Raw genomic sequence first — 13,409 nt, 5'->3', positions numbered from 1 at the left:
TATTAGTAACATTGAAGGGGTTTATCTTCTAGAAATATTTCTATGATATACTTATATTATGAATGGTAAACTACTGAAAGGATTTTGATGACGTTTCCTATGAATAAAGATTGAACTCCTAGAATGGATATAGGCTACTTTTTAAGCTAGTATTTCATAAAAGAAAGAGTAATTTTACTTTATTCTATTTAAGTAACATGAGAAACATTAAAAATTGTTCACAGATGATGAAGTAATCTGTGAGTTAATATTTAACACCGTACTCCTTTTAATTGAAGGGTTGGTTCAAGCAATCACGATTTGGGTCCAGACTAAGAGTAATCTATTATTATAATACACTCTATTCTTCATGTAGTAACGTCTATAATTGAATGCGGACATGGAAAAGGTTTTCCATCATTCTGTAAAGGTCATGATTTGGTGACGATAAATAATGATAGAGAGTCGTGATTTTCATTCTCTAAAATATAGTTTTGATCTGGTGTACCACGTGACGATATTCTAGAAACTTTCAAACTTTATGGTTGAACTGCTTTGTTACCGATATAAAAGATTAATGTCGATTTTGAGAACAACTAAATTAAACCAAAAATTTCTGCCACATGTGTATTCCGCCAACCCGCATTGGAGCAGCGTGGTGGAATATGCTCCAAACCTTCTCCTCAAAGGGAGAGGATGCCTTTATCCCAGCAGTGGGACATTTACGGGCTGCTAATGTAATGTAATGTACAAATTAAACTAATGAAAAGATAGACTTACATTTACAAAAACCTCTCCGTTCGTCTGTCTATTTAAAAAATAATGAAATTTTTGTAAAAAAAAAAAAAATATAAAAAATTCTCTGTAACCTAGAATGTAGAAGTTGGCAATTACAAGACACTCGAGCACCGACAACACATAAAACTGTTGGTGCTGCACTGAAAGATTTCCGGTCATGTCAGATTTTCTGTTCCATTGGATGATAAGAATTAAGAGAATACAGAGTGAAGGAATAGGGAGTGCACCTGTGTTTTTACACACACTTGCACACTCAAATAGATCCTGCATATATGACTCCTCCTTGAAATGGCTACCGTGAATCAGTCGAGAGGACATTACCAAAAATTTTGTTTTATCATCGCCGTAAATTCAAACATATTACATAAATCTTTTATGCAACAATGTATATATTTTTAAATATGTAAATTATTTATTATATTATGCCTTTAATAAAAAGGAGATTTTTTTGCAAGATGACTTGATAAATAATTATGAAAGCGACTTAGCAATCAGACGTCTAGCGACTGAGCGGCTCTGGACGCTTGTTTCCGGCGAAGACGACTTAATCCTCAGTTGATTAAGTACACAGCTTCCTTGAACTTGTAACTCTACGAGAGACAGATTTGTGTCCGAGGTCAATTTATGTCTTTTATTTTTTATACTATTTATGGAAGAGAATATAATCATTGGTTCGCCTGTTGGCGATTGCTTAACTTCTGGAGACTTTACTGATTAAGGGTATAGTCAAACAGTGTATTTGTTTTATAGAGACATCGGTTCACAGACATGATACCGATAGATAGCGCTGAGATACTGATAAACTTCACTAATAATGTTTTTGATACGACGATGTTTGCTAAATTTTGGTTGTATAGATAGGTATTTCCTGTTGTTTAGATGGAAGTTTCCTTTGGGCAAAGAAACAATATATATTATTTTATCTTTTATCTACAATAAATATGGATATTCTCTTTGTCTTCCTTTAAATAAATAAATAACAACTTTCAAGATTACAGACGAGAAACAAAAATTTCACTGAGTTCGCTTCGCCGATTGGTCTTTGAGATATTTATTTCCAATCGAGTATAAGATTTTACCAATCAATAAAAAGTTGGAACACCACTATATTTAATACAGTTTTTGGCTTTAACTAAACATTATATTTTTTATTAATTATATTTTGTGGGAGGGCTTTGTGCAAGGAACAAAACATTTTGATTGGTGGCGGATTTGCGATGTATGGAATGGTTAATATTTCTTACAGTGCCGTTGTCTATGGGTGGTGGTGACCACTTACCATCATGGCCTTTCGCCAACTGCTCTTCTGCCAACCAATACAGTAAAAAAACGAATTATGTTCCTTACATCTTCCTTACATCACCAATGCGCCACCAACCTTGGGAACTAAGATGTTACGTCCCTTGTGCCTGTAGTTACACTGGCTCACTCACCCTTCAAACCGAAACACAACAATACTGAGCACTTCTGTTGTATATACATCACCTCCATACATACAAATAAACCAATTTTCCTTTTTTATATTAGTATAGAAGAAGTATTTAATGGAAGCTTAAAGTTTGATATCGATTCATTGGTAAATTATCATAAATGTCGTTATTTTTATCTTGGCATGTTAAAAAAATTAAAGCTCATGTCACAACATTACAAGTTTCTTGCCGGTTCTTCTCGGTATCTATTTTCCGAACCGGTAGATTCACATTAAATTCTACACTTTGACATGACAATTCAGCGCTTTTATGAGCCTACTCGATTAAAGAATATCATGATTTTCATTTTGAAACATAAACATATAAAATTTCCTTATATCATATAAACTGTGATATTTTATTCTGCGGCTGCAGACCCTGATGCGGTTTCAGATTTATCTCCGATACTAAAATAAAATAAAAGCAAATATTTGAAATATATGTTAGGGTCATATAGATCCCGTAATATTACGTTTATATAAAATATTTAAATTTTTTACTTGGTGGTAGTGCTTTGTGCAAGCCCGTCTGGGTAGGTACCACCCACTCATCAGATATTCTACCGCCAAATAACAGTAGACTGTATTGTCGTGTTCCGGTTAGAAGGGTGAGTGAGCCAGTGTAATCACAGGCACAAGGGACATAATCTTAGTTCCCAAGGTTGGTGGCGCATAGGTGATGTAAGGAATGGTTAATATTTCTTACAGCGCCTTTGTCTATGGGCGGTGGTGACCACTTACCATCAGGTGGCCCATATGCTCGTCCGCCAAACAATGCCATAAAAAAAAAATCGTCTTCATCGCGTACTTCTTACTTCAGCATTATCATTACATAGTATAAAGTAGGAACATGTACATGTACATGTACATTACATAGTATAAACTATGAATGCTTAGATCTTTAAAATTACACAACGGATTTTGATGCGGTTTTTTTAATTTAAAATTAAAAAAAACCGCATCAAAATCCGTTGTATGTAAATAAAATTTAATCAATCTATCTAGATTGATTCAAGACGAAGGTTTATATGTATAATACGTTCACAATATAGTAGAGAAACATTGATACTGATTTTAAACAATACAGGATTAATCCTTATCCAATTAAGTACCTTAAATACATTGTGAAGTTAATATAGATCGATATGGCCCTTTAAAGCATGTATTTTAAATGAATATTTTCGAAGATATTACAGATTTAAAATAAAGGGACATAGCGGTTTGTATTGTCTAATGACAGAAAAAGTGTAAACGTAAGACATTCTGTAGAATTTTTAGAATCAGCATTGCACCCGTGCGAAGCCGGGGCGGGTCGCTAGTTTTATATATAGCTGTTCCACGCAGTTTCATCTTTAAACGTTAGTGCTCCCCGAGTGTAATAGTACTGTTCATATAAGCCTTTAATATTTCTCAGTAAATGGACTATCAAACTTAAAGAGATTTCTTCAAACCGTGATCTAGATCCAGAAATTAGCTCGTTCAAATAAACAACTTATCCGGTTTTATCCGCTTCTAACGATACTGCTCAGCTCCCTTGTATATGTAGCCTATTGAGTGTCTTAATAAATAAGCTATCTAACGCAAAAGGTCTTATCAAAATAAAAGGTAACAGTCTGTTAATGTCCTACCGGAAGGCTAAGGTAGGGGGCCTTCTCCCTTTCAGAAGGTTTACAGCTTATTCCACCACGGTGCTTCAATGATGATTGGTAATAGACATAAGGCCAATTTCATTGAAATATGACAAACGCAGATGTTGCCATGTTTTTCTTTATCACCGAGCAAAAATTGGATTAATAAAATTCAGTGGTGCTCGACTGGGCTTGAACCCGCATACATCGTTCACGATGCACGCGTTCTAACCGGTAGGCTTTTTCGTCTATTTATCAAATAATTGTAATTAAGTGTTTGCTTTTAAATGATTTTACATAATCTATGGATGTATACCTAATTATGTATTTATGTAAGAATGGCGAATGTAAATATAGCTAGCAAACCTAATAAATAAATAAATAGGACCGCTTAATCCTGATAATTAAAGCCCAGTACGCGTTCAAACATAAACCGCTTCAGCTTTATGATCTGTACTAATATTATCAATACGAATATAGTTATGTCTGTTTAACGCGGTTTAAGCGTGACGAGGTAAAAAAAAAGAGTTCGAAATTTTCCATACCAAATTTCATCAAACCGATTTTGATGAAATTTGGTATGGATATAGTTTCAGTCGGGGAAGGACAAAGGTACATTTTTTAATTCTTCCAAGTAGTTAACCCTTCGCGAGTAAAATAGGGGATGGTTTACGTATTTATAAATAACCGTAAAGCCGCCAGTTTAGCTAGTATTATTAAAAATATGGAATATAATTTTAATTATATATTTTTATCATTTAATGTAGCTAATGCAACCTTCATAACTACGTCTTTAGATAAAATACGTGCTGCGGGCGCCGGTTTCAAAGAATATCGTGTTGTTAGTTTAGGACCGCACTTTATTAACGTTTTAGTATTATTTAAATAAACTATAATATTCTCTAAAATGAAACTAAAATCTCGGGAGGGATGTTTAAGATTACATTTGCAGTTCTGTGAAGTTGTGTTGTATGTGTGCATCTATGTATTTTATTTACGAAGAAATGTCACGGAGTTTCTTGCCGGTTTTTTTACTATTTCATACTTGGGCATGATAATAAAACTCAGTTTAATCATAACTTATGGCTAATAATCCATAATCTTCAGGAGATTTTAATCTATAAGATTGATTTTTAGTTGAATTGAAAAAAAACTTTTTTAATATTTTAAACGTTTTATTGTAAGATACCGTTCACATTATTTCGACAGTTTACAATCTCGCGAGATAGATTGTTATCTAAGTCAGTAAAGCTATTGAATAGATTTAAAGAGTAACTTTATTTAACAAACATATTAACTTACTTTAAGCTTGACAATACTCTTCAAGATCCCGCCCTTCCATAATATTCTTATTGTAGTAATTAGCTTTTGACATAAATTAACTTCAACAAACATTATCTATAAATACACATTTGTATGTGTTTAGTGTGAGAGGATTTTTACATGTGTCTGTAAATTTTATGACGTAAGTATTCCTTGTAGGAATTTAAGAAAATACAGACTGAATATTTGTATAGAAAAAAGTTTTTAAAAATAGAAACCATTTTTTGTAAACAGCGTTCTGATATTTGCATGAAGATCGATTTGCTTTATGAAATTCGAACGTTTTATTTTTGCGCTTAATGTTTTAATGTAGGGTACGAGTATATCGTTTAACGACCCCGTATAAATACGACGCATTATATAACCTGATTATATATTTACATGGCGGCTTTATCCACTCGACTTTCATTGTTTTCTTGAGCTTTCCAACTTCAATATTTACCGTTACAGCCACATCTTCTTGAGACTTTTTCAATTTTTAATGTTCGAAGCGCCCGTTAAACTTCTCAAGGTAAATCTGCTTGTGTGAAATTGTCGAAGCATTGTGAACGCCTTGAATTTATAACGACATAATGTACATGCGAATTTAACAGGCTAATGGTGGAGCTATAACGCCTTTCTTAATGCTATAATCTGTAGCTATAATTTTTGTAAAGTATGTTTAAAAAGACTTTAAAATTAAAGCATTTTTGTTTGAAATTCAAAGGCAAGCGATAATGGTACATGCACTTCATTAGTCGTTCTTGCGCCGCTAACCATATGATCTAAGGTCCATTTAAATTGAAACATAACAATTAAGGCATTGCTCTTTAATATTATTACTTATTACGCGGGAACTCGATTATTCTAGCTAGATTTTACATATACTCAAATAAATACTTAGCAAGACCCTACTATCGAACGTTAATAAAGCCGAAAAAGAAAAATAGTATCGTTATATAATAAAACGAATTCTCATATAATAATATAATTCTTATAATATTAAACATACTTCTGTTTTAATATAATGTCGTTAAAAATTATTAGAGAGGCTCGAGGAATATATCTGTTGTTATCTTAAGTATTATTGTAATTGAAGGCTGAATATTCATTTTCATTGTGCTTTAATAACCTGAAAAAAAAACAAATGTCAAAGAGAAAAAATTCAACTCATTTTTAAATTTGCATTCATAATAAGTTCTTTCATAAACTTGGACACAGTTTTAATTAAACAATTTATTAATGAAACCTTTTCGGTGTTTTCTGACACTCGATGTATAAAAGTAAAATAGTCGATTTCGAAAGCGTTAGACACTTATGGCAATTTATAATATGTTAAAGAAAAAAAAAATTATGTAAGTATAAGAAAAGGTGCTCGTGTAATTCTTAAGTTCACGGATGATCTATTACGCGAGGTACAAAAATTTCGCAGGTAGGTATGCTCGTATTGTACAAAAGTTCCGTAATTAGGGCGCCGAAATGGGTATCTTCCCCTTACCTGCTCTTTTGTGACAAATTTTCCTTAATAACAGTTTTTCTTTCTTACATTTTAGCGGTATTATTTCTTCATTGTTTTTTGCTTTTAATATTCTATTAATCGTTGAAGTACCTGGAAATTGAATATATACGTACATATGCATTTGTGAACAGATGGTACACGTTAACCTTATTTTGCACAAACCTCTTTGGTACGACAGCAATAATTCAGCACTGACAAAAAGGCAAAGTTAAAAAAATGCTGTGATTATAATATTGAATATATCACCTAGAATGTTATGATAGATGTTTAACATATAAATTATAAAGAAAACTACAAAATCAAAATCGAAAATCGTACAATACAAGTCTGAGACATGAGATAGTAATAACTATAAATTTATTTTAGAAATAAACTGTGACGTCAGATCGCCTTGAACATATCATAATATAAAAGGTTATCATTTTTCATGTGTATCAAAAGAAGAACTTATATTTGTAAAGTTTTATTAAACATTATTATTATTTATTATAAATTAACATTTTATATATTCGATATTACTGTTTTCTTTTTTTAAATGGTTCCAAGGAGATGAATTAAATTCATTTCACATTAAAAGTCAGTCTTATTTATTTATCTATCTGAGTATACGTAAACGCACATAAACGCTTTGTCATTAAAACCAACGCTGTTCTGTAGCTCGTAAATGAAATTCTTGTGCTATCTCATTACAAAGAAACAAGTTATACCAAAACATTAGCCATAAGACGCAAATAAATTAAACACAAATTTCACAAAACTTAACCGATGCGAAACTTATTGGAAACAAATCCAATCAAAAACTTCGCCAAAGTTCATAGAATGCCCTCAATCAGAAATCACTAACGAGTTCAATTACATCAAAAAATACTCAAAAATATCCCGCTATTTGTATAATGGTGCACGAATTACTCGTTACGGAGCGTCGCTTAACTTCTTTAAAGGAATATCCGATCAAACGTTGGCGTAAACTAATTCCGTCGAGCAAACTCGAAACTCGGTTAAAAAGAAAAAAATACTGAGATATCTACACCGGAGTCAACTAAATTGGTTACCTATTTCACTGTCGATTTAACCTGACGACGCTCGTGATACTCTCACCGCAAGTACTCGGTTCGTTCATGAAATATTTATATTTTACACCCTTTGCTGTACATAATAATAAAAAAATTAAACGCTTAAGTTATTTATAAGTAATGAAAACGTGTTGCCTTTTATTTGTACATTTTAAATAAATAAAAAAACGACAGTCTTTAACGAATGTTTTTTTTTTTTTAAATATATATTTATACTGCATTGATGTTGAATAAAATCTAAAATATTGTAATTCATTAAAGTGTATTTAAAACAATGGTCGGCTTCGTTTGATTGAGTGTTTTATTTACCTCGTTTCGAAGTTAACTCTTTAATTAATTTTCAGGGCCCGCTATTATCCTGAACAACGTACGAAGACAGTTATATAGACTTTAAAAAGAGCGGTGTGTTAGACCATAAGTGACTTAAATATCGCTTGGCGTAAAGAACGGGTTTGGCGTCCGCACCTAGAGGCCACTAGGACCGTCGCATTACGTGAAATGGTCAAGGTAATCAGAATTCTGTATGAATTATTCACCGCTCTTGAATTACGCCACGCTAACCCTTCTCTGTGTGGGCTTTACTTTGTAAATATGTCTAAATCACCCATCCATCGTTCGAGATTTTCGTGCAATGTGTATCTTTAAAATTTTCGATCTTTTGTTTTATCTTATTTCAATTTTCGAATTTCGAATTGTAGTTTTGAATCGGAATTTATTCTATCTCGCTCACTCTTTTAGGCTCGCTTCGCATTAGTATACTTACTGTTGATTTATTTATTTTTTTATAAATTTTGCACTTTTTGTTGATTAATGTTTATAGGAATGTGTTTTTATTTACTTGCTGGGATAAAATGTTCTTGCCGTCGAGAAGTATTCGTTGTAAGTATAGATCGTAGATAGATACGTTTAACTATTTTGTTCACAATATTTTCTTTTAATACTATTCGATCACATGTTTGACTAACTTTTGTAACCTGTGTTCCATTGTTATGTAATAATACCATTAACCTGAATGTGTTTTTGTATATATTTATTTTTTATATAGAGGTACTGAGATGGTCCAGTGGTTAGAACGCGTGCATTTTAACCGATGATTACGGTGTCAAACCCAGGAAAGCACAACTGATTTTTCATGTGCTTAATTTGTGTTTATAATTCATCTGGTGCTCGGCGGTGAACGAAAATATCGTGAGGAAAGATGCATGTGTCTAATTTCAACGAAATTCTGTCGAATGTGAATCCATTAACCCGCATTGGAGCAGCGTGGTGGAATATGCTCCAAAAGATCTCCTCAAATGGAGAGGAGGCCTTAGCCCAGCAGTGAGAATTTTACAGGCTGTTAATGTTATTTAAAATGAAAATCGTTGTATAAACATGTTAAAAAATATAGACTGACTAAACACTTTTATAACCAAGTTTTTGACTCTTAAAAAGCCAATAAACCCTTCTTGGGGCCAGGTAATCATTTCAGTAATTAATGCGGCAGATTTTTGTAACTATGTCGATTAGTAAAATTATATCATATATTCAAAAATATATTTTCACAAGATTATATAGGTGATTAGTAGTCGTGTAGTTCGCTTGCATTGCGGTTAATCGTCAGGCGTTAGATATAAAAAGCCTATGTATGATATCCAGTATCTCCACATATATTAACAACAACTTGCATCAAATTTGTTACATTGGTTCGGCCGTGAAAACAGACAGACAATAGTGCTAATACTATACTTTTGCATTAATAGTATTAGTAAACATACGGTAATTTATATTTGTTTGTGTGCTAAAGGATATTACAACACTAATGACTTTTTAGTTGGCTGCACACCTTGGGAATGAAATGATCGCCAGGCTGTTTCAAATAACTAAAATATAATTATCATTGTACATGCAAAATGGTAAAAAATATATATATCCCGCTGAGTTTCTTTCGCCGATTCTTCTCAGGTCTGAGGTGCTAAATTCCGAATCGGTGGTAGATTTTTGACAATCAATAAGCAAGTGTAAACACTTCTATATTGAATAAAGATTTTTGACTTTGAATTTGACTATGGTAGATATATAAATTTAGTTATATGTTATTGATTGTGATATATATAAATTTAATTTAATAATAAATGGAAAATCAAACGTGATCGTAATATTTTTTTTTATTTTTATATATAATATATGTGGACGTACACGCGACCACCTTATGGTAAGTGGTAACTACCACCCAAATTCATTAACCTTTATTAAAAATATTTAACATTCCTGACATTGTCAAGACTAGTTAGACTCACTCGCCTTTCAAACCGGAATACAATAATACTAAGCATTGCTGTTTAGCGGTAGAGTGATGAGCGGTACCTACCCACACCTGCTTGCACAAAACCCTACCGCTAATATATTTTGATTTGTACAATGTTCCATTTTATAAAGTTAAAGTACTTTATAATAATTAGTTTGGATGGATATCTCGAAAGGTCATTCGGAGTCTATGAAACCGCCATTTACTATGATTGTAACACGTAATGTTTGTAGGGTTAAGGGACTGTGGTATCCTAATGTGAACATCAAAAACTTAAAAGGTTTGTATTGAAATCGATTTAGTTTGTGTATACATCTTTCGAAGGGTTTTTACGACATTTATCGTTTTTATTTAATGTAATGTAATTGGATTCTCTAATAATATGCAAAAAAAATCATTACGACGTTATGGATTTTGTGACATTGTTATGTAAGTATTATATAAAGATTTTTGTTTACATATAATTGGTTTGTAATCGTGTTTAATATATATATAAGCTAGAGTAACGTAAAGTACCCCAGTAAATGTCCCACTTTTGGACTAAAGCTTGGACTATTGGAAAGTGCATTTGAGGAGAAGACTTAGACCCTTATCCAACATGCTGCTTTTCATCGAATGCAAGTTTCTTTCCGGATGCTTTCCTTCAACGCTGAGCTCGAGAACATGTAAAATAAATAAATGTAAACATTTTATTATCTCTCATCAATATGAAACTGACTGCTTTTAAGCGTGAGATTGTCAGTCGGCTCCGCACGAAAACGGAAAACGGAAAAAGCTAATGTCATCCACGACAATACTATAAATTGATCAACAATTTCGAAATCCAATAAGTTAATTTATATTATTATTAAAACACCAATAAATTAATGAATAAGTCATAATATATCTATATATTAATGTTTAATGTTAATTTAACAAATAAATTGCAAATTAAGGTAATTTATTCGGAATTAAGTGAAACGTTTGAGCGCGGAGCGCTCTCTCTATGTCACTCACTTCCCTCCGGGCATGTGAAGGGGGCGGACGTTTCGTAACTGTTATATTCAGCGTGGGGTGGCGAACGTTCGTATGGAATCGCAATTTTCCAGACTTAATTTTAATTTACTATTATTTTATAAAAAAACGTTATCGCTTTTTTTACATACTGATAAGTTGATTTTGCTGTAAGACATTAAAGAAAATGTTACATTAAATTAGCAGCCTGTAAATTTCCCACTGCTGGGCTAAGGCCTCCTCTCCCTTCGAGGAGAAGGTTTGAAGCATACTCCACCACGCTGCTCCAATGTGGGTTTGTGGAATACATATGTGGCAGAATTTCGGTGAAATTAGACACGTGCAGGTTTCCTCACGATGTTTTCCTTCACCGCCGAGCACGAGATGAAATATAAACACAAATTAAGCACATGAAAATTAATAGGTGCCTGCCTTGGTTTGAACCCGAAATCATCGGCTAAGATGCTCGCGTTTTAACCACTGAGCCATCTCGGCTGTCTGATAAAGGATGTTACCGTATTATAAAATAACTGTATTAATTATTTACCGGCCGCCTAACCCGGCTTCGTACTGAAGAAATCCATATAAAGTTACCCTTCCCATTACTCCTTAAAGTTGAAATTTCCAAGAAACCTTTCTTAGCGAATGCTTATTTTATAATGTAGAGTTCTATTTCGCATTTCGGCTTTGTTTTCTTAGTAGTTTTGGATGTACGATGATACTTAGTCAAGACAAATGATTTTACGTGTATGGACTTATTATGTATAGTACCATCAACAACAGTTCCAATAAAATAAACTGAATACATTTATAACTTAGAATTTTTATAACTTCATCAGAATTGAACAACTTTGACAAATAATTAAATAAAATAAGTATTAGTTAATCTGAATTTTTTTCGTGTAATGTTCGTTAATATAAGCATGAACTTATTTATAAAACTTCTAAGTAAAGTTTACAGTGTGTATTAAACTTAACACACTTAAGAATTTTATATACATATACATGTATATAAAATTTTTCTATATGTGTGTCAGTTCACTCCTTAATGGCTGCACCAATTTTGATGAATATTTTTCTGTGTCTTTGAGTCCCTGTGTGGCCAAATTGGATTCCGTAAATCACCTGTATGTGGTGTACGCAGTGTTTTATGATTTTGTCAAAATATTCTACAATGTATTCATCATATTTTTATATGAATATGAATTGTATATGATAAAATATCATTATACAATTAGATTGTTATATTTAACTATTAAAGATAAGACTGTTTAATGAAAAATAAAATTAATTGATGAAGATTTTTTTTAATGTGATATTTTTAAGAACCGCCAAGAAGTACACTTCTGTGCACCAATTAAATAATAACGTCTGTTTGTCTGTCTGTCAGTCAGTCTGTCTGTCTTTTACGCTTTCATGACTCCTCCAACCTCTGAACCGAATTTGAAGAAATTTGATCTGAGGAAGTTTGAACTCCAAAGAAGGACATATTATACCGTTTTATAGTTAAGACCTGACTCTAACCCTAAAACAAGTGAATCTGCAGGCGAAAACTAGTAATTAATAAGCTCATTTAAACACGAGTCTAGAATATTTCTTCGTATTAGAATAGAGTTTGGAATTACTACCTCGTTTCAATATTCAAAGATAGCACGCAATCCGTTGCTTACTCTATAGATCTATTCTATAGATTTATAGAATACATCACGCGTGAGATTTTTTAGATATCCCGTGTAAATAAATCAAAAATCAATGATATTATTATTACTGTTGAAACAATAAATACCGTTTGAGATTACTTGGTGGCTGGGTTTTATGCAAGCCCATCAAATTAGGTACCACCCGCTCATCATATTTTCTACCATCGCAGCAATAATTAGTAATGTTGTTTTTGACTCACTCACCCTTCAAACCAGAAGGTTTGATTGAGTCGGTATATCTATAGACACAAGGGAAGTAAAATCTTAGTTTTCGAGGTTGTCGCTAGGAACACAACAATACTAGGCATTACTGTTTGGCGGTAAAATAAGACAAAATTCTACTAATTTTACGAAGTTGAAAAGTTATAATAAGCTAAATGTAATTATTAATACGTAGCTTAATCATTCATATAATGAAAAAGTGTGACTAAATAGAGAACATACACATATATGTATATTTATGTATTTAGTATATTTGTTCAATAATAAGAAAATCTAATTTTTGAACAATTTTGAGAGAAGGTTGTTATGTTTCCTCTAATTCATATTATGGATACGTAAGCTCGTGTGATTGGCTGTTTGTTACTCAATCACGCTTGAATGGTTAAACGATTCTAATTAAATTCGAATTAAGAAGACGGTTACGTCACAAATACCAACAG

General features: G+C 32.3%; 1 protein-coding gene across 3 annotated transcripts in view; it reads left to right on the top strand.

The window, feature by feature from the left end:
• LOC125064335 (polypyrimidine tract-binding protein 1) overlaps window positions 1–13,409 on the top strand; it is a 275,845-nt gene that overhangs the window by 7,171 nt on the left and 255,265 nt on the right. The window contains exon 2 of one of the 3 annotated variants that reach the window (XM_047671322.1): window positions 8,112–8,274. The exons of the other annotated variants lie outside the window; for them this stretch is intronic. Coding sequence (XP_047527278.1) covers window positions 8,266–8,274 — 9 coding nt within the window. The 5' untranslated portion in view covers window positions 8,112–8,265. The remainder of the gene's footprint in view (window positions 1–8,111; window positions 8,275–13,409) is intronic. 3 annotated transcript variants of the gene reach the window in all.

Source organism: Vanessa atalanta, chromosome 5, assembly GCF_905147765.1.
Source record: "Vanessa atalanta chromosome 5, ilVanAtal1.2, whole genome shotgun sequence".
NCBI lineage: Eukaryota > Metazoa > Arthropoda > Insecta > Lepidoptera > Nymphalidae > Vanessa > Vanessa atalanta.
The sequence above is the reverse complement of the archived record's forward strand: the minus strand, read 5'-3'. Positions and strand labels throughout refer to the sequence as shown.